The following is a 26,591-nucleotide window of genomic DNA, read 5'->3' as shown; positions in this document are numbered from 1 at the left end:
ATCTTTGGAGACTTATTGTAATTCAGCCACATTTGGGGCATATTTTGGTTGGCCGGTCAATCTGGGAAGGTGTACCACTGTTTCATATTTTCGCCATTTGTGGATAATGACTCTCACTGTGGTTCGCTGGCGTCCCAAAGGTTGAGAAATGGCTTTACAACCTTTTCCAGCCTGATAATAATAATGATCCTAATAATTTTTTTGGATTGCGGCATGAGGTCTAGCTTTTGATGATCTTTTGGTCTACTTCACTTTGTCAGGCAGATCATATTTAAGTGATTTCTTTATGGAAAATAGGTGCGGCAGTAATCAGGCTTGGGTGTGGCTAGGGAATTTGAATCCTGCTTCCCAAAACATGTTCACCAAATGCTAAAACTGACCTGCTGTTATGATTCTCCAGGTCATTACGAGTTTGTATGTAGAAAAGCCGCGGAGACACCATCACGTGTTTCTCAACGCAATCAATAAATAGCCAGGTCTTTCACCGGGAAGGAACAACCACGGGAAGGGCAGCATCCAAAAAGGAAAACCACCTATGCGAAAACATGGTATCCATCCATAGACAGCTGTTTCGGGGTATTTGCCCCTCATCAGTGTAGAGTAGGAAACTGGCTATTAGGAGCAGTGCTTAGTAAAAGGACTATAAACATGAGGATGAATGACCTCGGGGAGATCAAAATATCCAACACCGTGGAGACACCATCACATGTTTCTCAACGCAGTGATCCAGAACACTGCTCCCATCCCAGCTGTCTGTGGATGGATATGATCTTTTGATCGCCCGTTATTGCATTTTAATGCAATGTTGTGGCGACCAAAAAAAGTAATTCTGGCGTTTTGACTTTTTTCCAGGCTACTCCGTTTAACAATCTGATTAATTATTTTTAGAGCTTGATAGATCAGGCGATTCTGAACATGGCAATACCAAATAGTTTTTATTTGTTTTTAATTGTTTTATTTTGAATGGGGTGAATGGGGCGTGATTTGAACTTTTATTTTTTTTATTTTTTTTATATTTTTTAAAACATTTTTTTTTATTTTTCTCTTGCTTCAATAGTCTCCATTTGAGACTAGAATCTGCAGGTGTCTGATCACCTCTGCTACACACAGGCGATGATCAGATCGCATGCGTGTAGCAGAAATGCTCACTTGGTATGTGCGCCGACCATAGCAATCTAGGACAAAAAGAAAAGAGGAAAGCCCATGCATAAATATGTGCACACCTGCTACAAAAATATGAGAAAATATACCAATTTTATTAATATGAACACCAAAAAACACACCAAATATAAAACCAATTTAAAACAACAACGACCATACACCCTTATACATATGAAGATATACAATGCCCTCTATATGTATATATATATGGAACTGCAATAGATAAAGAAATAGTCAAATATAGATAATAATCAACAATTCCATAAACATATCCCTAGAAGATAACAAGGTAAATATACCATATTATATCCATAACCAAATCCCTAGTCCTAAAGAACAAGATAAGGGCATCCCCAAATCTGCTCAAAATAGTCATAACTCATAAAAGTATATATGGGGGAATGTATAAAAAAATTAGACCCCTGCTGGAGTGTGGGCAGAGAGATATAAAGCTGCCCCCTGGAATAGCCGCACCTATAAAGTATGTTGTTGGTGAAAGTAAGTAGTCCCAAGAGGAAATAGGTAGGCTAAATATATAAAGTGCTAATCAGCATATCCTGGGTGAAAAAAGCACCAAAAAGGCACAGCCGCCCCCAATAAGATAAACCTGCTGGAATGCAGAGTACAGTTGTGCAGGTTCCAGCTCCAGATCAGGGCTCAAAGGGAATAGGGGAAAAAAAGAAAGGGTGTGGGTGGATCCCACGCGTATCGCCGCTCCTGGGCGGCTTCGTCAGGGAAGTGAGTACCTGTTCAGAGGTGTCCACCTTATATGTCAGCGTAATAATGTCTGCAGGTGTCTCCAAATGCCGCCGGTGAGGCCGGAAATGGGGATGGAAGCCAGGGATGCAGCCGCAGTGGCATAGTAGAGGCTAGAAGGTCTGCGCATGCGCAGAAGGAAAGAAACAAATAACTGCTCAGAACGAGCGCTATGTGCGGCCGCACAAGATATGGAGGAGGGTGCGCGTGCGCCCTGAGGCTAAATAAGAGGCCGCCCATATAGAGGCAATGCCAGAGGACATGGGGACGTGGAAAAGGAATCTCAGGGGCATATAAAGCTGATAAATAACTACCTGCCAGGGAGAGAGGAAGAGAGTCAGGGGGATATATACAGGGGAGAAAAATTCCCAGAAGTATGCTATAGATAATAAGATATATGAACATTCCCAGACGCTCATTCCAAACAAAGGACCTATTTAAAGGGGGAAAGAGCATGTTATTTAATATAATATAATCTATGATCTATAAACATTACCCCACTCAGGTCAATCAATATGCTAATATATGCGGTGAAAAATCAGATCCCAGGACAATACATAGTACAATGTCGTACCTATATAGAACCATATAATATATATAAAAGAAAAAAAATATATATAATAATTCTTATCCATATATATAAATAATAATAATGATAATAATAATAATAAATTAAGGCCGTAAAGATAACTGACTCTACACACATAACATGTCCCCCTCGCATAGAAAGATACATATATAGAGAATTCCCTAGGTCCGTATAATAAACATAATGTCCCTTCCGTATCCTCAAAGTCCACGCACATGGGTCCGGAATAAACATCCAATGTGAAATAATTCCGGTTATCATTGGATCAAATCCTATGTCCCACAGTTTTTTAGTTGAAATGCACTGGAGCTGATGAGTATAATAGTTCTTGAATTCATCCCAGGAAACCTGTGTATACGAGTTCCTCATTCAAACCCAAAGGAGACATGGATTTAAGACGAAAAATCCAACGGGCTTCGTTCTGTAGTAGTAGTCTGTGTCGATCACCGCCTCTCTCATTTTTAAGGATCCTCTGTAGACCGAAGAAACGTGTGTTAGCAGGTTTACTATCATGACACTGGAGATAATGGGTAACTATAGGGGTCAAAATTTTACCCTTATTAGAGTCAGAGCGGGCCAGATTAATTGTGGAAAGAAGTTTTTGCGCCCGTCTTTTAAGTTCTTGTGAAGTTTGTCCAACATAAATTTTATGGCATGGACAGATAATCGCATACACCACAAAACTAGTTTTGCAATTGATATAATGGCGGAGAAAATAATCCTGATCATCTAGGGGGCTAACAAAACGATCTTTTGTGGCCGGCATGTATGGGCAAATTGTGCAATCGCCGCAGGGGAATGAACTCCTGAGGCGAATACCCCGATTCAGTCTAGTGACTAGCCAAGAGAAATGGCTCTTTGTTAGTATGTCCCGTAAATTAGGAGCCCTTTTAGCCGCCATCAAGGGTCTAGGACTTACACATGTTGAAGTTTGGGCATCCGATGTCAAGATGTCCCAAAATTTTGCCAAAATGTTTCTCACCTGGTGCCAGTTGGTACTAAATTCCGTGATGAACCTCACAGTGGTTTCTTGCGGTCGAGGCTGTGTTACCAGGAGGGAGGTTTGAGCCAAGGTTCTAGCCTGTTGAAAAGCCTTTGATATTGTCCTCCGAGGGTATCCCCTCTGCTGGAATCTCATAGTTAGATCCTTCGCCTGCTGTTGAAACTCTTTATCCCTTGTGCAATTACGGCGGGTCTGCAGGTATTGCCCAACTGGGATACCCCTCCGAGTGGATGAAAGCTTTGATATTGTAAAAGATTGTTAGTAGCTGTGGGTTTACGGAATAAATCTGTCACCAGTCTGTTACCATCACTCCGAATGCGGAGATCCAAGAAAACTGCTGAATCCAAAGAATAAGAGTATGTTAAAAAAATATATTCAGCATATTGTCATTCAATTCCCTAAGGAATTGTACACAGGCAGTTTCCGTACCTACCCAAACAAAAAAGATATCATCCAAAAACTGGTACCAGTGTTTAATATGGTCCTGGAACCCTCGGGAACAGTAAACAATGGTCTCCTCCCACCATCCAAGAAAAATATTTGCGTAGGCTGGCGCACAGCATGCGCCCATGGCCACGCCCGAGACCTGTTTGTAGTATGTCCTGTCAAAAAGAAAATAATTGTGATGCAGGACAAAGCTCAGAAGATCTAGGATGAGGGAGTCATGGAGGCGGTTTGTACCCTCAAGACGGTTGAGAAAAAAGGTTAATGCCCTAATCCCATGAGGGTGACTGATGTTTGAGTAAAGTGACTCAACGTCACAAGTCACAAGCAGTTCTTGACCCGTCAAGGAAATCTTATGGCAGTTAAGAATGAAATCAGATGTGTCTTTAATAAATGATGGTAAACCTGCTGCTATTGGTTGTATGAAGAAGTCGATGTACATACATACTCGTTCACACATACTTCCAATGCTGGACACAATTGGCCTGCCAGGTGGTTTGTGAGCATTTTTGTGTACCTTCGGTAGAAGGTAAAATGTGGGGATAACAGGGTTATCCACCCACATAAACTTCTTTTCATTCCTAGAGATAGTTCCCATAGAGGCAGCTTGATTGATCAATTTGCGTAGCCTCTCTAGGAAAACCTCCGTGGGGTCTGAGGGTAATTTGACATAAAATTTAAAATTGTCAAGTTGTCTCTTAGCTTCTTCTACATAAAGGTGGGTGGGCCAAAGCACCACATTTCCACCTTTATCCGCTTCCCTAATAATGATGGAATCATTGTTTTTAAGCGAATCAATAGCTCTTCTTTCAGATCGTGAGAGATTATCGAAATTACCAGAGGAAGGGGAAAGATGCAAAATATCCCATTTGGTAGCCTCAAAGAAAAATTTCACTGCCGGGACTAAAGAGAATGAAGGTGTAATAGAGGATTTACTTCTGTATGGGAAGACCCTCCTACCTGGTGATGTAGTGTTTTCATCTAGGAGGTCCAGGAGGTCCTGAAGAACCTGTTGATCTTGATGAGATCAAACCTATCCGTAGTCTTAGTAGGGGAGAATGACAATCCCCTTTGTAACACCGAACACTCTGCTTGAGCCCTGATCTGGAGCTGGAACCTGCACAACTGTACTCTGCATTCCAGCAGGTTTATCTTATTGGGGGCGGCTGTGCCTTTTTGGTGCTTTTTTCACCCAGGATATGCTGATTAGCACTTTATATATTTAGCATACCTATTTCCTCTTGGGACTACTTACTTTCACCAACAACATACTTTATAGGTGCGGCTATTCCAGGGGGCAGCTTTATATCTCTCTGCCCACACTCCAGCAGGGGTCTAATTAATTTATACATTCCCCCCCCATATATACTTTTATGGGTTATGACTATTTTGAGCAGATTTGGGGACGCCCTTATCTTGTTCTTTAGGACTAGGGATTTGGTTATGGATATAATATGGTATATTTACCTTGTTGTCTTCTAGGGATATGTTTATGGAATTGTTGATTATTATCTATATTTGACTATTTCTTTATCTATTGCAGTTCCACATATATATACATATAGAGGGCATTGTATATCTTCATATGTATAAGGGTGTATGGTCGTTGTTGTTTTTAATTGGTTTTATATTTGGTGTGTTTTTTGGTGTTCATATTAATAAAATTGGTATATTTTCTCATATTTTTGTAGCAGGTGTGCACATATTTATGCATGGGCTTTCCTCTTTTCTTTTTGTCCTATATTGCATATTCCATGCATTTGGTAGCACCCTGCTGTAGTGATATTGGAATTATATATTATTGTGGGATAGTAGTGCACCTGATACTTTAATTATCGATTGTCTGGTCTATACACCCCACTTTCATAGGGGTGTTTTCTTTCTCAGGTAGCACACAACCGATTATGTTTTTTTGAAATTTTGATGGGAGTTTTATTAGGCGCTCTCATAACTATATATATATATATATATATATTGTTTGATATTATTGGTGTCTATACACAATTGTGGATATGGATTGGGAGACTAGGGAGGCCGCGTGGCGGAGCCAATCATCTAGTTTATTTTCTAACACTGGTCCAGTAACTATTGATTCTGATTTTTCTAAGCTTTCATTGGATCTTACAACAGCTAATAAATCGGCTGTATGCTTTTGGTGGAATATTAGGACATTGGAGGAGTACCTTAGGGTAGGAATTGTACCCCAGGGTCTACGGGTCCAAATCTTCCCGGCATGGGAATCCTCTTCCCAATTTAAACATTCATGGGAAAAAGGATTATTACAATGTTCCAGCATTATTATAAATATGCTGCTGGAACATGATAAACAACTCCTCATTTCTACCAAACAGACCATTAAGGATCTGGAAAATAAGTTGACTGTCTTTGATGAAACACAATTGGTATCTCCGTTTAAATTCAAACTTAAAGAGACATTGGATAAATTTGAAAAAGAGGTAATTGACCGTAAACAGAAGAAATTTCAGAGAGACCGTTCTGATTTTGATAATCTAAGAGCCTTCCGTTGGAGGTATTCTGGAAATCCCCGGTCTATGCAACAGTCAGCACATCACTCAGCACCTGATCCCTCTGAGACGGTGGCGGGTGCCTCCAGCTAGAGTGATTTTTTTATCATCAGGAGGCAGCGACCTGAACAGAAGACTAGACGGGGACGTAGGCGGCAGAAATCTCAGGAAGCGCCAAACTACTCGGAGGGGTCCTATCTCGCCATATCGCCGCAACCAGAGGAACAGGAAACGATGATGGCTCCTTCCATCACTACCTCTGGGGAAACATCTTTACAGGTACGGTCCTCTGCTCTACAGGTTATTAATTTATCAGACCTTGTCATTCTCCCCTACTAAGACTACAGATAAGTTTGATCTCATCAAGGACCTCTACTTATTTTGTAGAAAATTAATATTACAGGTGATCCATAAACGACCGGAGGCTATTGAATCATCTTCAATTAGAGATCAACAGGTTCTTCAGGACCTCCTGGACCTCCTAGATGAAAACACTACATCACCAGGTAGGAGGGTCTTCCCATACAGAAGTAAATCCTCTATTACACCTTCATTCTCTTTAGTCCCGGCAGTGAAATTTTTCTTTGAGGCTACCAAAAGGGATATTTTGCATCTTTCCCCTTCCTCTGGTAATTTCGATAATCTCTCACGATCTGAAAGAATAGCTATTGATTCACCTAAAAACAATGATTCCATCATTATTAGGGAAGCGGATAAAGGTGGAAATGTGGTGCTTTGGCCCACCCACCTTTATGTAGAAGAAGCTAAGAGACAACTTGACAATCTTAAATTTTATGTCAAATTACCCTCAGACCCCACGGAGGTTTTCCTAGAGAGGCTACGCAAATTGATCAATCAAGCTGCCTCTATGGGAACTATCTCTAGGAATGAAAAGAAGTTTATGTGGGTGGATAACCCTGTTATCCCCACATTTTACCTTCTACCGAAGGTACACAAAAATGCTCACAAACCACCTGGCAGGCCAATTGTGTCCAGCATTGGAAGAATGTGTGAACGAGTATGTACGTACATCGACTTCTTCATACAACCAATAGCAGCAGGTTTACCATCATTTATTAAAGACACATCTGATTTCATTCGTAACTGCCATAAGATTTCCTTGATGGGTCAAGAACTGCTTGTGACTTGTGACGTTGAGTCACTTTACTCAAACATCAGTCACCCTCATGGGATTAGGGCATTAACCTTTTTTCTCAACCGTCTTGAGGGTACAAACCGCCTCCATGACTCCCTCATCCTAGATCTTCTGAGCTTTGTCCTGCATCACAATTATTTTCTTTTTGACAGGACATACTACAAACAGGTCTCGGGCGTGGCCATGGGCGCATGCTGTGCGCCGGCCTACGCAAATATTTTTCTTGGATGGTGGGAGGAGACTATTGTTTACCGTTCCCGAGGGTTCCAGGACCATATTAAACACTGGTACCGGTTTTTGGATAATATCTTTTTTGTTTGGGTAGGTACGGAAACTGCCTGTGTACAATTCCTTAGGGAATTGAATGACAATATGCTGAATATATTTTTTTAACATACTGTTGGTCTTTGGATTCAGCAGTTTTCTTGGATCTCCGCATTCGGATTTATGGTAACAGACTGGTGACAGATTTATTCCGTAAACCCACAGCTACTAACAATCTTTTACAATATCAAAGCTTTCATCCACTACACACTCGGAGGGGTATCCCAGTTGGGCAATTCCTGCAGACCCGCCGTAATTGCACAAGGGATAAAGAGTTTCAACAGCAGGCGAAGGATCTAACTATGAGATTCCAGCAGAGGGGATACCCTCGGAGGACGATATCAAAGGCTTTTCAATGGGCTAGAACCTTGGATCAAACCTCCCTCCTGGTAACACAGCCTCGACCGCAAGAAACCACTGTGAGGTTCATCACGGAACTTAGTACCAACTGGCACCAGGTGAGAAATATTTTGGCAAAAAATTGGGACATTTTGACATCGGATGCCCAAACTTCAACATGTGTAAGTCCTAGACCCTTGATGACGGCTAAAAGGGCTCCTAATTTACGGGACATACTAACAAAGAGCCATTTCTCTCGGCCAGTCACTAGACTGAATCGGGGTATTCGCCTCAGGGGTTCATTCCCCTGCGGCGATTGCACAATTTGCCCATATATGCCGGCCACAAAAGATCGTTTTGTTAGCCCCCTAGATGATCAGGATTATTTTCTCCGCCATTATATCAATTGCAAAACTAGTTTTGTGGTGTATGCGATTATCTGTCCATGCCATAAAATTTATGTTGGACAAACTTCACAAGAACTTAGAAGATGAGCGCAAAAACATCTTTCCACAATTAATCTGGCCCGCTCTGACTCTAATAAGGGTAAAATTTTGACCCCTATAGCTACCCATTATCTCCAGTGTCATGATGGTAAACCTGCTAACACACGTTTCTTCGGTCTACAGAGGATCCTTAAAAATGAGAGAGGCGGTGATCGACACAGACTACTACTACAGAACGAAGCCCGTTGGATTTTTCGTCTTAAATCCATGTCTCCTTTGGGTTTGAATGAGGAACTCGTATACACAGGTTTCCTGGGATGAATTCAAGAACTATTATACTCATCAGCTCCAGTGCATTTCAACTAAAAAACTGTGGGACATAGGATTTGATCCAATGATAACCGGAATTATTTCACATTGGATGTTTATTCCGGACCCATGTGCGTGGACTTTGAGGATACGGAAGGGACATTATGTTTATTATACGGACTTAGGGAATTCTCTATATATGTATCTTTCTATGCGAGGGGGACATGTTATGTGTGTAGAGTCAGTTATCTTTACGGCCTTAATTTATTATTATTATCATTATTATTATTTATATATATATATATGGATAAGAATTATTATATATATATATATATGTTTTTTCTTTTATATATATTATATGGTTCTATATAGGTACGACATTGTACTATGTATTGTCCTGGGATCTGATTTTTCACCGCATATATTAGCATATTGATTGCCCTGAGTGGGGTAATGTTTATAGATCATAGATTATATTATATTAAATAACATGCTCTTTCCCCCTTTAAATAGGTCCTTTGTTTGGAATGAGCATCTGGGAATGTTCATATATCTTATTATCTATAGCATACTTCTGGGAATTTTTCTCCCCTGTATATATCCCCCTGACTCTCTTCCTCTCTCCATGGCAGGTAGTTATTTATCAGCCTTATATGCCCCTGAGATTCCTTTTCCACGTCCCCATGTCCTCTGGCATTGCCTCTATATAGGCGGCCTCTTATTTAGCCTCAGGGCGCACGCGCACCCTCCTCCATATCTTGTGCGGCCGCACATAGCGCTCTTTCTGAGCGCTTATTTGTTTCTTTCCTTCTGCGCATGCGCGGACCTTCTAGCCTCTACTATGCCACTGCGGCTGCGTCCCTGGCTTCCATCCTCATTTCCGGCCTCACCGGCGGCAATTGGAGACACCTGCAGACATTATTACGCTGACATATAAGGAGGACACCTCTGAACAGGTACTCACTTCCCTGACAAAGCCGCCCAGGAGCGGCGATACGCGTGGGATCCACCCACACCCTTTCTTTTTTTCCCCTATTCCCTTTGAGCCCTGATCTGGAGCTGGAACCTGCACAACTGTACTCTGCATACCAGCAGGTTTATCTTATTGGGGGCGGCTGTATCTTTTTGGTGCTCTTTTCACCCAGGATATGCTGATTAGCACTTTATATATTTAGCCTACCTATTTCCTCTTGGGACTACTTACTTTCACCAACAACATACTTTATAGGTGCAGCTATTCCAGGGGGCATCTTTATATCTCTCTGCCCACACTCCAGCAGGGGTCTAATTTATTTATACATTCCCCCATATATACTTTTATGAGTTATGACTATTTTGAGCAGATTTGGGGACGCCCTTATCTTGTTCTTTAGGACTAGGGATTTGGTTATGGATATAATATGGTATATTTACCTTGTTATCTTCTAGGGATATGTTTATGGAATTGTTGATTATTATCTATATTTGACTATTTCTTTATCTATTGCAGTTCCATATATATATACATATAGAGGGCATTGTATATCTTCATATGTGTAAGGGTGTATGGTCGTTGTTGTTTTTAATTGGTTTTATATTTTTTGTGTTTTTTGGTGTTCATATTAATAAAATTGGTATATTTTCTCATATTTTTGTAGCAGGTGTTCACATATTATGCATGGGCTTTCCTCTTTTCTTCTTGTCCTATATTGCATATTCCATGCATTTGGTAGCACCCTGCTGTAGTGATATTGGAATTATATATTATTGTGGGATAGTAGTGCACCTGATACTTTAATTATTGACCATAGCAATCTGGCAATGACAACTTCAGGGGTCTCCTGCAGACACCGGGTTGTCATGCCAACCCATTGGCGACCCACAGTCATGTGACATGGGCGCCGATAGGTGAGATTAGTGATGCACTTCCGGCTCGATCACATTAAATGCTGCTGTCAGAGATTGCCAGTGGCATTTAATGGGTTAACAGCCACGGGTGGATCACAATTCCACCCGTGGCTGCTAATGGCACATGTCAGCTGTTCAAAACTGCTGACATGTGCAAGGAAAGATTTGGGCTCAGCGCCGGAGCCTACATCAAAGGGAGGGACATGACATGCGCAGTACTAGAACGGCACATGTCGTGAAGGGATTAAAAGCTGCATTTTGTGTTTATTTGTGTTATCTTTGTCTAATATTTTAATTTTTTTGGTGATCTGAAATATTTAAGTGTGATAAACATGCAAACTAATAGGAAATCAGGAAGGGGCAAACACTTTTTCACACAACTGTATATTCCCTCTTAATAAGTCCTTTGAAGGAAACTACAGAACTTGCAGAAAACCAACGCAAACACAGGAAACACATGCAGACTCCATGTAGCTGTTGTCATGGGTTAGATTTGACCCCAGGAACCCAACAGCGCTGGTCATGATGCAAGGTAGGGGTTGGTCATTGACTTGTAGGGTTGTTATCTCCTCAGTGGCAGTTTCAAAATAATGTCTTTCGTGCGGCAAGAAAGCTAATTTGCATATTTTTCACCAGTGAAGCATTACCAATAAGTGTCCTTTTTGATTTCTTTAAAAAGAACCAGTAACTTCCACTCTTTCTGTGCACTCTAAGCACAACAGGGAGGATTGCTTAACACTATTTGACGAACTGTCAGTATAATCAGAGAATAGTTAAGGGAGGTGATAAGACCAATATACCTTCATTATTTGCACAGCCCCCATATGCCCCCTCTAATGCCTTCTTGATCATACCTTCGGAAGACACCCTGTCAATTCCTCTCCAACCTCACTAAGAGATCCAGGCCAAGCATTTAATTTAACTCTATGATAGTCCAATACTTACAGGCCAATCCAGAGCTTCGGCTATCAGGATTCCCACATTACTATGCAACTCATAATAAAGCCTGGGGTTCTCCACCATAATGCTGTATAAATTGAGGAATAATTGTAGATTCACAGCTGATGCTAACACAGCTACAACAAGAACATGGCCTTGGGTTCCTGCGGACACCAGAGAAGCTGTGGACCATCAGTCGTTGTATGTGATTCATAGACCAATGGAGCCCTCTCTTGATTTAAAAATTAAGAACAAAGCACATTATGATATGTGTCTCATTCAGGTCAATAGAAATTGATAGATCTGATCATTAGGAATATATGAGAACCAGTGAAAATTCCTACTTGTAAACCTAGTCTAACATTTAATCAGTAAAGTGACTAATTGAAGCGTTACAAAAAAGTCTCACCTTTCTGCTGTAACTCGAATTCTTTCATCGTTAGAAGAGTTAAACCGATCATCTTTTTCTCTAAAATACTCCTCTATGCACTGTTCTTCAAAATCATGTACTTTCTTAAGTTCATCCTCTGTGATAAACAGTTCTGTTGAGGAGAAGGCACAAACAATGCTCATTGAGAATTTTCAGAAATATTGTGTCAAAAGGTTTATCCTTTCAGAGAAGTAAACATATCCTTGAGGAAAAAAAATAAATATTACTCATGGACACTCTAAAATGTGTTCTATGTCACTAGAAGGGTTTATCTTATCCCCATAATGCCTTTTTATACTCAAGCCAGCCGGTAGTCAGCCGGTTGCTGTGGGTTTGGTTACCGGTGACCACACATTTCACCTGCTGGTCATTCAAATTAATGACCATCCATGTAGTATATAGAAGAATGAGGAGGCATTGGTCTATAAAGGAGGGGCTCTAGTCAAGGGTCCAGTTCTATTACAATGAAATGTTCATTTTCCTCACACTATGGCCTGAGCATTTTCAGAGGTATGAAAAGTTCATGTGCACTGGTGGAAAGAGAATTGGTCTTACAGGGTCAGACAAGAAAAATCGGGCTGATCAAACTCTGAAAAAGCTGATCAAACTCTGAAAAAAGTTTGATCACAGTGGGATCAAATTTTCTCAGGTGTGGGGAATACAAAATAAATTCTCCATCGTCAACTCTAGGAACAAAATAGTGCCTGGGTCTTAAAAGGGATTGGCCGCTCTAAACATGCTGGAAAACCCACTAGTTTACCTTTATTTGCCTTTTCAATTTCCCAGAGAAAAAAATGAAGTTAGTTCAAATAAAAATTATATTTCATGGTCCCTAATTCTGTAATTTTAAAGGGTTATTTCCATCTCGGTCTTTAATAGCCAAGATAGGAGGCACCAGAGGTTGGGCTATGGAAACAGCCAAGAGCAGCCGCCCTATACTGTTTGCATATCTCTTCTAGAAATCAATCTAAGTTATGGAAACAGCGTAACTAGGTGAGGACCGCTGTCGGCAAAATTCCCACGGTGCCAAAACTCAAGGTTCCCATGCATTGCTATGGACAGCATAGCACAGCTGCATCTGGCTGTTTTCACAACCTGCTTTTGGTGGGTGGCACCAAGAACCAGTCATTCCCGTCCCGGCCATTAAAGGCTGAAATGGGAATAACCGCTTTAAGAATACAGAGAAATATATTAGTGAAGAATCGAAAAACTGTTCAGTGCACCATTCCCAGCTCAGAAATCTTCACTGTTTGCCGTAGAGTCTACAATATATTCATGTCCTACCTATGCACCTTCTTTATGACCCCATTCATTGCTGTACATGCTGTCACAAATATCCATTGAAAACATCTCAGTCTGTTCTTCAGAAGAAAGTGGAGACAAGGTCAGAATGACAATTACCTGCGCCATCGTACTTGTGTCTGAGCCACATGTGACACCTGCATTCACAGTCAGTACCAATGGCAGAAAAGAGATACCGTACTTTGTGTCTGGATATTATTCAATCTACTGATGTGCTGATGACAAAATGATTAAAGCTGCTTTAGCTGCTCTTCAAAACTCTTCTTTTATTAGGCCTCGTATAATATACAAAAAGTAATGATATCGGTCGGCTATGAAGCATTTACTGGTGCACACTGATCTATCTGTGAAAGCTTCTAAAACTGCTGGCTATTTACATGGACTATAGAAAATGTTTTGTTTGGACAATAAACATAACAGTGTCAAATGGCTGTGGCCCTCTGATTTCTATGATTATTTATCAGTGCCATCAAGATGCCATATTATGGAGGTAGAGAGCAAAATAGTACTATGTAAATATATCAGACGTCAATCCGGAGATCTGTTAGTGACCTATTTAGACATAGGGTTGTAAATGTAACAAGAGACATTCACTATTTATACATGAAGAAGGGGTCTACATTAACATAGTAGGGGTTCTTTACTGTAAGAGCAGTGAAACTATGGAACACTCTGTCAGAGAAACATACTAAGACACTTTTGATCTTTTTGATCTCTTTTGGTTATTCAGTAAAAGAGATTAAAAGTGTCTTGGTGTTTTCAGGGCCAGTTTTAGACAAAGTAGGGCCCTGGGCAAAAGTTTAAAGTGGGGCAGCAAAAATGCTCAAATATTACACCATCACACAGAAATATTTTGTTTGTATTTACATGCGCTGAATTCAGGCCATTAAACGAGCATGATCGACAATATTGAAGTCGTTCTACGCTTGCTCCCGAGTTTCTTTACACCGGCTGAGGAAGAATGATGGGTACAGACAGCGTCGGACTGGAGCACCTTGGTCCCACCAGAGAAAATCATTATTGGGGCCCACTATGTAGCTACATAGAAATAAATACAAGACCACCAATTCTGTGGTAAAACACGCTAATATCAGGGTATAATACTCAGCTTGCGGCTAACACTACCCACTATTAAAGTGAAATGAATACTCACTCCTCTCGATGCCCATGGGGGCATGGGGATGCCTGAATATTTTTTCCTCTTTAGCAGCGGGGACAGGCTCCTGTCTCCAACTGCTGCTCAGCTGACACCAGGCAGGCCCCCCTGACTCAGGGGCCCCATAGATGCTGGGTGTGCCGCTATTAGAGACCCACTACTGGCTGGGGGCTCCTGGAGCAGTGGGGGCCCTAGGCAGCTGCTGGCCAGTATGCCAGCAGGTGTCAGTGCCTGGGCCCACAGGACAATCCTCCAGTTCTCCAGTGGGCAAGTCTGGCCCTGGGTACAGATAGTCCTTGATACAGTATAATGAAGGCCCCATGTAGTACATATAGTATATTGCACTCCCCATGGTCCTTGATAGAGTGTAATGTTGTCCCTATCAGAGTATAATGCAGCCTCCCTCAGAGTATACTGCAGTCCCCTCATAGAGTATAATGCATCCCCACACACACACAGTATAATGTATCCCCCTCAGAGTATAATGTAGTCCCCTCATAGAATATAATGCAACCCCCTCAGAGTATACTGAAAGCCCCCTCAGACTATACTGCAGCCCCCCTCAGAGTATAATGCAGCCCCCACACACAGACAGTATAATGCAGCACTCACACACAGTATAGTGCAGTACAGTATAGTGCAGTCTCCACACAGTATAGTGCAGCACATACACACACTATGATGCATACACATATAAACACATATACAATAGTCACTTCTCCTCCTCGTTCCTTGCACCGTCAATGCGCCCGCTGAGTCACAAGCAGAGGGAGAGTGATGGGAGAGGGAGCATCATCTGATGCTCTCTCCCCTATTGCTGCTTTCAACTGTTTCGGCATGATAAGTTGAATGCAGGATACGGGGGGAGGCTCCAAGCTCCATAGCGGCCACTGGCTGGGGGCCCCTTGAGGAGAGGGGGGTCTCTGCCTGCCCCTAACACCGGTCTTGTGTTTCTTTAGAGTAATGATATTATATGTTACGTCAATAAAAAGTTGGAAATTAGTCCTAAATGGATTTTTGCCATACTTTAAATTAGAAAGATAAGAAAAATTGTATTGGAAGTTTTTGTTGACTTTTCATTAACATTACCAGTGTATAGGCTAAACAGGATGATTTTGTGCATTTTTCAGTCTTACAAAATAGAGAATATTTTACCATTATCAAAGTGGGCACAAAGACCAACCTTAAAGGCGGTTTCCAGTTTTAGAAAGCGATTATCCCCAGGTACAGTTTGTGCCCCCTGACGAAGGCAGGACCAAAATGCGCGTTGGGGGGTACACACACCTCTCTGGATCTTCCCTGCAGCTGTGGGTTATTTTCTCAAAGGTAATGAGATTTGTATCACACTATGGTGTTTGATAGTAATTAGTGTTATCGCCATGTTTTCTACTTTAACCACTGAGATGATACAATTGAATTATAGTCTGTATTTGTAATATTTATACCTCAGATGGAACAACGGTAATATACATATACTAGCTATTGAACCCGTTCTACGCCCGGGTGGCGAGCATCTATATTGGTATATGGTCTCCATCCTGGTATGTGCTGCTCCATCCTGCGTCCCCATCCTGTCATGAGCTGCTCCATCCTGCGTCCCCATCCTGTCATGTGCTGCACCCATCCTGCACCCCCATTCTGACATGTGCGGCTCCAATCCTGCACCCCCATTCTGACATGTGCTGCTCCATCCTGCGTCCCCATCCTGTCATGTGCTGCACCAATCCTGCGCCCCCATCCTGCCATGTGTTGCACCCATCTTGCGCCCCCATTCTGTCATGTTTTGCACCCATCCTGCGCCCCCATTCTGTCATGTGCTGCTCCCATCCTGCGCCCCCATTGTGACATGTGCTGCTCCCATCCTGCGCCCCCAATCTGACATGTTCTGCACCCATCCTGCGCCTCCATTCTGTCATTTGCTGCTCCCATCCTGCGCCCCCATCCTGTCATGTGCTGCTCCCATCCTTTGCCCCCGTTCTGTCATGTGCTGCTCCCATCCTGTGCCCCTGTTCTGTCATGTGCTGCTCCCATCCTGCGCCCGTTCTGTCATGTGCTGCTTCCATCCTGCACCCCCGTTCTGTCATGTGCTGCCCTATTCTGTCATGTGCTGCTCCCATCCTGCGCCCCCGTTCTGTCATGTGCTGCTCCCATCCTGCGCCACCATTCTTTAATTTGCTTCTCCCATCCATATGCCCCATAAGCTGCTCCATTATGGTTGATGGCCCCAATAAGATGCTCCATAGTATATGCCCCGTACACTGCTCCATTATGGTTTATGGCCCCCATAAGATGCTCCATAGTGTATGCCTCCGGACACTGCTCCATAAAGGTTTTGTGGCCCCCATAAGACGCTCCAGTGTGTATGCCCCCGTACACTGCTCCATAAAGGTTTATGGCCCCCATAAGACGCTCCAGTGTGTATGCCCCCGTACACTGCTCCATAAAGGTTTATGGCCCCCATAAGACGCTCCAGTGTGTATGCCCCCGTACACTACTCCATAAAGGTTTATGGCCCCCATAAGATGCTCCATAATATATGCCCCCGTACACTGCTCCATTATGGTTGATGGCCCCATAAGATGCTCCATTGTATTATATGTCCCCCATAAGATGCTCCATTGTATTATATGCCCCCCATAAGATGCTCCATTGTATTATATGCCCCCCATAAGATGCTCCATTGTATTATATGCCCCCCATAAGATGCTCCATAGTGTATGCCCCATATGCTGCTGCCATATATATAAAAAAGAAAAAATACCATACTCACCTATGGTCGCTGGGCGCCCTGAGCAGGCGGGGACACCGGCGCGCTGTGGGGGTCAGGTGCCGGTATCACCGCCAGCTCAGGCCCCCCAGCACTTGCTATACTCACCTGTCTGTCCCATTACACCGCTGCGCGCCGCCATCTTCCGGCTCCTCTGGTTGTGACTGTTCAGTCAGAGGGTGGCACCGGCGCGCATTAAGCGCGTCATTGCGCCCTCTGAACTGTGAACGTCACAGCAGAGGACCCAGGAGACGGAGCCGCACGCAGTGCTGGAACGGGGGACAGGTGAATATACTTACCCTCCTGGCGGTCCCTGACTCTCCGGTGGAGATCGCGGTGTGCGTTCAGTGTTTACGCATACCGCGATCTCCTGGGAGCGTCACTCTGTGGGGGCCAGACTGCGCCGGCGCTTGCGCAGTCTATAAAGCCTTCGGACAGAGTGACACTCCCAGCGTTATATTATAGATGGGGATCCACGGTGGTGAAGTGTACCCTTGGTTCCAGCAGCAATCTACACATAGATTGTCCCTACATACGTGCCTTTCCTGTATTGCTTTTAATTTAATAATAAAGTTTGTATATTTTTTGATAATTCTGGACTAGTACATCATTTATTGCTTTTGCAATTAGTCTGAGTCTATGTTTTCTGGTATTGTCTGCAGCGCTGACGTCACATTGACAAGACTGCAACAAATCAGTCAGCTCAGCGGCTCGCTCCATTTACTCAGGTAGAACTGCTGAGCTCAGTTATCTCAGTTATCTCTATCGCTGTGACATCATCACCACAAAGAATAACAGGGAGCAGCAGCGGAGACTCTGGAAAGAGATGAATAAAGCACAGTTTGAATATTTAACACCAACTGCAGCGGGGTGACAGAAAACCCCTTTAAGGCCTCTTTTACATGGCCATATCTACATCAGATTTTTGCATCAGTCTATATAAGCCAAAACCAACACAAACACAAAGCACAGAAAACTATACTGGTAAGATCTGCAATGCTTCTACAACCCCTGGCAAAAATTATGGAATCACCGGCCTTGGAGGATGTTCATTCAGTTGTTTAATTTTGTAGAAAAAAAGCAGGTCACAGACATGGCAGAAAAGTAAAGTCATTTCAAATGGCAACTTTCTGGCTTTAAGAAACACTTAAAGAAATCAAGAACAAATAATGTGGTAGTCAGTAATGGTTACTTTTTTTAACCAAGCATAGGGAAAAAATAATGGAATCACTCAATTCTGAGGAAAAAATTATGGAATCATGAAAAACAAACAAACAAAAAAAAACTCCAAAACATCACTAGTATTTTGTTGCACCACCTCTGGCTTTTATAACAGCTTTCAGTCTCTGAGGCATGGACTTAATGAGTGTCAAACAGTACTCTTCATCAATCTGGCTCCAACTTTCTCTGATTGCTGTTGCCAGACCAGCTTTGCAGGTTGGAGCCTTGTCATGGACCATTTTCTTCAACTTCCACCAAAGTTTTTCAATTGGATTGAGATCCGGACTATTTGCAGGCCATGACATTGACGTTATGTGTCTTTTTTCAAGGAATGTTTTCACAGTTTTTGCTCTATGGCAGGATGTATTATCATCTTGAAAAATGATTTCATCATCCCCAAACATCCTTTCAATTGATGGGATAAGAAAAGTGTCCAAAATATCAACATAAACTTGTGCATTTATTGAAGATGTAATGACATCCATCTCCCCAGTGCCTTTACCTGACATGCAGCCCCATATCATCAATGACTCTGGAAATGTGCATGTTCTCTTCAGGCAGTCATCTTTAGAAATCTCATTGGACCGGCACCAAGCAAAAGTTCCAGCATCATCACCTTGCTCAATACAGATTCGCGATTCATCAATGAATATGACTACTTTCATCCAGTCATCCACAGTCCACGATTGCTTTTCCTTAGCCCATTGTAACCTTGTTTTTTTCTGTTTAGGTGTTAATGATGGCTTTCGTTTAGCTTTTCTGTATGTAAATCCCATATCCTTTAGGCAGTTTCTTACAGTTCGGTCACAGATGTTGATTCCAGTTTCCACCCATTCGCTCCTCATTTGTTTTGTTGTGCATTTCCTGTTTTGGAGACATATTGTTTTAAGTTTCCGGTCTTGACGATTTGAGGTCTTCCTTGGTCTACCAGTATGTTTGCCTTTAACAACCTTCCAATGTTGTTTGTATTTGGTCCAGATTTTAGACACAGCTGACTGTGAACAGCCAACATCTTTTGCAACATTGCGTGATGATTTACTCTCTTTTAAGAATTTGATAATCCTCTCCTTTGCTTCAATTGACACTTGCTGCAAAAGCTCTCCAAGGTGAGATCACTCCTTTTTAGATGCAGACTAACGAGCAGATCTAATTTGATGCAGGTGTTATTTTTGGGTATGAAAATTTACAGGGTGATTCCATTATTTTTTCCTCAGAATTGAGTGATTCCATAATTTTCCCCCTATGCTTGGTTTAAAAACGTAACCATTACTGACTACCACATTTTTTGTTCTTGATTTCTTTTAGTGTTTCTTAAAGCCAGAAAGTTGCCGTTTGAAATGACTTTAGTTTTGTGCCATGTCTGATCTGCTTTTTTTCTACAAAATTAAACAACTGAATGAACATCCTCCAAGGCCGGTGATTTCATAATTTTTGCCAGGGGTTGTATACTTCTATATTTTGGACCCACTCCTGGTTTTGGTTTAAAGGGACACTGTCACCTGAATTTGGAGGAACAATCTTCAGCCATGGAGGCGGGGTTTTTGCCTTGTGCAGGCTTGTACTACGGAGGACAGAGAATGAACTTCAATCCAATATTGCTGCCAGCATGCAGCCAGCGGGTAAGGAAAGGGTGAATCAAACACCCAAAAACCCCGCCTCCATGGCTGAAGATTGTTCCCTCCAAATTCAGGTGACAGTGTCCCTTTAAAAATACTAATGTAAATTACTAACCAAAATACTGTGAAAGAAGTCTAAGGCTGGGGTCACACGAGGGATGATTCTCTCATGCGAGAGAATCGAATCAATTATGTTAATGACACTCGTCAGATCAAACTTTGAGCGTGAGCTTAGTTTGATCCGATTCTCTGGGACAATGAGAAGATGGAGAACTTAATTTCTCCATCTTCTCCATTGTGTGAGTCTGAGTGCAGTCCTATGTTTCCCACGCACCCATAAACATGAATGGGTGTGTGACATCCGATTTGTGTTGCAAATCGTAGCTTGCTTTGATTTTCTTCTGATACCGAATAAGCATGAGTAAAAACCACTGATCTTCACTGTCCCATAGTATAACAATGGACCGAGTGCTAACTGATAAGAACATTGCGATGTACAGTAGATGCTTATAGGAAAGTACATATTATGATTTGGTAGATTAGGTTCAGATGTATTCTTCATAAAATAATAAAAATATAATATTAACAGCAATACCCTCACATCCTGTTACTAATCCATATTTTCTATTCCTCAGCAATTCGATAATATTTTCTGAAGGCTTTACAGCATTTCTATGTTTTCCATTATTGCTATATAAACAGTACATGTCTGTATGTGGCATATGGTGCCAGTCTTACTTAATCCATAGTCTCTTTCATCTTGGTCACTTTCATGTTTCCTCCATCGACAACAAAGGTGTTTGCAAATCATAGTGAAATGGCTAAAAATAGTTAAAGGAGGTGGCAAGACAGGCCTTTCATGATATGTCATTATCAGCTGGTATCGCTGGAATTTCCAAACCTGGTTTGAGATGGACTTGACTTCAAAGAACGTGTTACTGGAAAGAAACACAAGAGACATATTCCACATTGAGAAGTTTGTGGTAACCACAAGAAAATCAATGCACATACATAATCAATCAACACACACATTTATGCAGGCAAATTAAACTTTTTGAATCATGAGTAGTATTATACAGTTTTATTTAAAATTTGGAATACAAATTTGAAATGAGAATGCATAATGGTCATCCTGTACAAATATAAGGCGCTAGTATGGATAGTTATTCCAAAGCATATTACTGCTTGGAATAGCTCATGAACAGTGGGAAACCTTGGAGTAAGCTGCAAGGACTTCATTTTCAGTCACTCCAGACATTAGGCTGACTTAGGGTTTTGACGCTGCGGATCTGCAGCTGTTTTCCATGAGTTTACAGTACCATGTAAACCTATGGAAAACAAAATCCGCAGTGCACATGCTGTGGAAAAAAATGTGCGGAAACGCAGGGGTTTACATTCCGTAGCATGTCAATTCTTTGAGCGGATTCCGCTGCGGTTTATACCTCCATAATAGGAATCCGCAGGTGTAAAACCGCAGGTGGAATCCGCACAAAAACTGCAGTAAATCCGCGGTAATTCCGCAGTGCGGTTTACCTGCGGATTTACAAAAACAGGTGCGGAAAAATCCGCAGACAATGTACATACCCTTAAAATAGATTTTGGAGTGCATGCACTCAGCAAAACAATGTACCTTCTAAGTACAGAATACAGAGGCACATGAGGCCAATATGAGGGAAAAGATTATAGTAGAGGATGGACAACAGTGGCACTTGCTCACCAACAGTGGCACTTCAACCAATAAAATAGAGTTGTTAATAGAATGAGCAAGAAATGTGTGTGGAAGCCCTGGGGCATAGATAGCAGGAGGGCGCTGTTGGGATATCTGATTTGGCTCTCTAAAGGTACCGTCATACTTAGCGACGCTGCAGCGATACCGACAACGATCCGGATCGCTGCAGCGTCGCTGTTTGGTCGCTGGAGAGCTGTCAGACAGACCGCTCTCCAGCGACCAACAATGCCGGTAACCAGGGTAAACATCGGGTAACTAAGCGCAGGGCCGCGCTTAGTAACCCGATGTTTACCCTGGTTACCATCCTAAAAGTAAAAAAAAACAAACAGTACATACTTACCTACAGCCGTCTGTCCTCCAGCGCTGTGCTCTGCACTCCTCCTGTACTGTCTGTGTGAGCACAGCGGCCGGAAAGCAGAGCGGTGACGTCACCGCTCTGCTTTCCGGCTGACCGACGCTCACAGCCAGTACAGGAGGAGAGCAGAGCACAGCGCTGGAGGACAGACGGCTGTAGGTAAGTATGTAGTGTTTGTTTTTTTTATTTTTAGGATGGTAACCAGGGTAAACATCGGGTTACTAAGCGCGGCCCTGCGCTTAGTTACCCGATGTTTACCCTGGTTACCAGTGAAGACATCGCTGAATCGGTGTCACACACGCTGATTCAGCGATGTCTGCGGGGAGTCCAGCGACCAAATAAAGTTCTGGACTTTCTTCCCCGACCAGCGACAGCACAGCAGGGGCCTGATCGCTGCTGCCTCTCACACTGGACGATATCGCTAGCGAGGACGCTGCAACGTCACGGATCGCTAGCGATATCGTCTAGTGTGACGGTACCTTAAGGTGGCTGCATTCTTCCACTCGTCTCGGAGTAGGATTCAGACATTCTCTGAGCTGGCTGTCAAGCTGATAGTCGTTTCATAGAAGGTGTAAGATATCGACTCCCAGCTTTCAACTATACTCATGTCTTTTAGGAGTGAGCACAATTGAAGCCCTGACCGCTGGCACTTCCAGGTTAGGTTGACGTCAGCATTATGATCAGGTCATCTGACCACGCTGTTGGCATCACTCACCTGCGCTGCATAGGCGCTGAACATTGGTATGGTAAACGCTGCAAAGAAGCTGAAGAGACTGAAGCTTTATTACCATGTGGAATCTTGTGAAAAGAGAGTATGCGTGTGATGGGAGTGTATGGGTGAGAGGGGAGGGAGGGCGAGAGATGGAGTTTGATCAGACAGGGAACTGTGTGAGGAGACAGCATAGGGGGAAAGGTATATGTGAAGAGACATTATTAGGAGGGAGAGGGAATGAGTAAAGGCCCCGTTACACTTAGCGACGCTAAAGCGATCCCGACAACGATACGACCTGTCAGGGATCGTTGCTGCGTCGCTATGTGGTCGCTGGTGAGATGTCAAACAGTGAGATCTCCCCAACGACGCAGCAGCGATGCGGCGACCTGTAGCGACCTGTACAACGATGTCACATGGCAGCTATTTCATGATGATTCAGACCTCAATGAGGGAAGTCCTGTCAACGAGGCCGTTGGTAAGGTGTCAAACACAGCGATGTGTGCTACCCAGCGGGACCTCAACGATCAAAAAAAGGTCCAGGCCATTCTGACACGACCAGCGATCTCACAGCAGGGGCCTGGTCGCTGCTACGTGTCACACATAGCGAGATCGCTACTGAGGTCGCTGTTGCGTCACAAAACTTGTGACTCAGCAGCGATCTCGCTTTGTGTGACGGGGGCTTTAGAAGACAATACAGGAAAAGAGGGAGGGGGAAATGTGTTAGGAGACAATATGGGAGGAATATTGTGTACAGACTCTGGAGTTGTGGACCAATGAGGTTAAAATTGAATAAAATAGAACTCTTGAGCCACATTGATCAAAGGTATGTGTGGAGAAAAAGGGCACAGGATTTCAAGAAAAGAACATCTTGCCACCATTAAGCATCAAAGTAATCATGCTTTGGAGTTGTGTTGCAGCCAATGGCATGGGGAACATTTCACAGGTAGAAGAAAAAGTAATTCAATGAAATTTCAACAAAATTCTTGATGCAAACATAACACTAACTGCAAAAAAGCTGAATATGAATAGAAGATGGCATCTACAAATGGATAATGATCCTAAGAACATGTGAAAATCCACAATAGACGACCTCAAAATGCACAAGCTGAAGGTTTTACCATGGTCCTCACAGTCCCCTGATTTGAACATCATTGAAAATCTGTGGCTAGACCTCAAAATAGCAGTGCACTTGAACTCTAGTGCCACCTATTGGAAGTAGCAATCCTACAAGTCACTATCGACCCTTTACCAAACCTTTTGACAAAAGAACATCAAGATTTCTGGAGATGGGCTTATAACCCTTGAGATTGTTGATACTTTTCAATAATTTTGGTTCTCAATTCTTCAGACTTTTCTCTTCTCTTTCTGTTCTCTTTGTTTAGTGTGGTACATACAGACACACAAAGCAAAGATTAAGTCAACTTCTTCCCTTATGCATAGATGCTGCTGTGCATGCACCACCGCCATTTTGCTGGAGCCGATTTTTTTTTTTGCTCCAACAAAATAGCGGAAACACATGTGCAGTAGCATTTATCTCATGCCGATTGATGCTACTGTGCCAAGCGCTGGTGCCATTTTGCTGCAGCTAATTTTTTTTTCCTTCAAAAATTGGCACCGTCGGTGGTGCATACACAGTAGCATCTATCGTTAAGCCATTCTCTTATAATCTGAGCATGTCCTGCTCATAATTATGAGCGTAAAAATTGAAATGGGCTGTCCACTACTGGGACCACCCCTTCTTGATGAAAATTTTTGGCCTTCATAAAATAATAAACTTATACTCACCTGCCGTGCCGCTGCAGTTCCTGCGGTGTCGGCACTCACTCTACCCGGGGCTGCCATGTGTTGTTGTGACACATGACTCCAGCGTCAATCTGTGCTGGTGTCACTGTCCCTGCCTTTGGACAAATCGAACATGAAGAGGAAGTCTGGATCGCAGCAGATCTCTGACTTCTTCTTCATGCTCAATTCGAAAGTAGGCGAGAACAGTGATGCCAGCGCTGAGTGAGCATTGGGCACCACGAGTCATGCAACTGCACGAGAGCGCTGGGGTCACGTGTTACAACAGTGCACGAGTGTTGACATTGCGGGAATGGAGCCAGCACAGGTGGTGAGTATAAGCTTTATTATTTTATCAGGGCCAAGTGAGGGATATGAGCAGTGGACAACGTCTTTAAAGTTTAAAAAATGTTTACTTTTTTGTCACAGTTTCAATATTTTCATGAATATGAACACAAATCATATCGACGTAAATTCACCACTACTTTGAACATGACACAAAAAATCAGTCTGAGAATTACTGGGATCCATTGAAGCGTTCCAGAGTTATGACCTCATAAAGTGACAGTAGTCAGAATTGAAAAATTTAACTGATCAGGAAGGTGAAAATAGGTTGGGTAGTGAAGGGGTTAAAGAGTTTGTCCATCTTTGGGGACATTTATTCTACTTAAATGCATGCATTTGGGGCAAAAAAAAGTCAATTTGGGGATTTATTAAAAAAATGTCACTGTTTTGCTTTCATAGGTTCAATTTTAATGTAGTTTGTGGCTATAAATCAGCTGAGGGGAGCTCAGGAAAAGACAGATAACAGAGTTGAAAACTCTCCAGTCAGACCGTCAGAATGAGGGCAGTAACAGATTCTCACTAATTCCTTCATCAGCCAGCAATAGACAGCGCAACAAAGAATCTATAAAAGGACAGCGGTGCAATATTTTTAATAAACTCAACAGCAAATATGATTTTCAGTCTCAAATACATGCATTTAAGAAAAAACTAAAAAATTGTCCCCAAAGGTGGATAAATCCTTGAAGTACAGGACAATATTAGAGAATTATGGACTTACTTGAATACTGCTATGAGGAGGTTTACCAGAAGAATATTGGCCACTAATAGGTAACAAGCCATGATTGCAGGGACGATCCATGCTCCCGTCTTGCATGGAGGAAGCTGAACTATTTTCCCATCTTCGGTAGTCTCATTATATCCGCAGGGAGCTAAAAGGAATTATAACAGAGTCAGTCTTAGATTTATAGTGTCTTGTCCAATCAGGCGGAAGAAAATATTCTGGGGAATGAAGTCCCAAACTGATAGCAAGGCTTACATGCTGTATTCATGCACTAGTCACATTTATTTACAGCTCAGACTCGGAGATGACACTGTAGATGGCCACCTCCTGAATGGAATGTATGAGAGGCAGTGACTTATATGAAGAAAATCAGTATTCACCATGACAGACATCTCATGGGATAATCTAAAATAAATGGGATTTCTCCAGCAGACAGCAATATGTTTCCATCTCTACATCGATAAATATTCTTGCTTACATACACCCGATCTAGCATGAAAGAGGACATTGCCATAATTCTCATATCCTACAAACATGTACAATCAGTCACTTCAGAGTGTAGAATATTTGATCCCAGTTG

General features: G+C 42.5%; 1 protein-coding gene across 1 annotated transcript in view; it reads right to left on the bottom strand.

Annotated features, from left to right (window-relative positions):
• Positions 1-26,591, bottom strand: part of TRPM3 (transient receptor potential cation channel subfamily M member 3) — a 783,591-nt gene that overhangs the window by 4,703 nt on the left and 752,297 nt on the right. The window contains exons 22-24 of the mRNA XM_069763506.1: positions 26,009-26,159; positions 21,109-21,308; positions 12,288-12,420 (exon numbers count right to left, since the gene is read on the bottom strand). Coding sequence (XP_069619607.1) covers positions 12,288-12,420; positions 21,109-21,308; positions 26,009-26,159 — 484 coding nt within the window. The remainder of the gene's footprint in view (positions 1-12,287; positions 12,421-21,108; positions 21,309-26,008; positions 26,160-26,591) is intronic.

This window comes from Ranitomeya imitator, chromosome 1 (genome assembly GCF_032444005.1).
Source record: "Ranitomeya imitator isolate aRanImi1 chromosome 1, aRanImi1.pri, whole genome shotgun sequence".
In the NCBI taxonomy this organism is placed as follows: Eukaryota; Metazoa; Chordata; class Amphibia; order Anura; family Dendrobatidae; genus Ranitomeya; species Ranitomeya imitator.
Note: the sequence above shows the minus strand (reverse complement) of the source record. Positions and strands in the feature narration are given on the sequence as shown.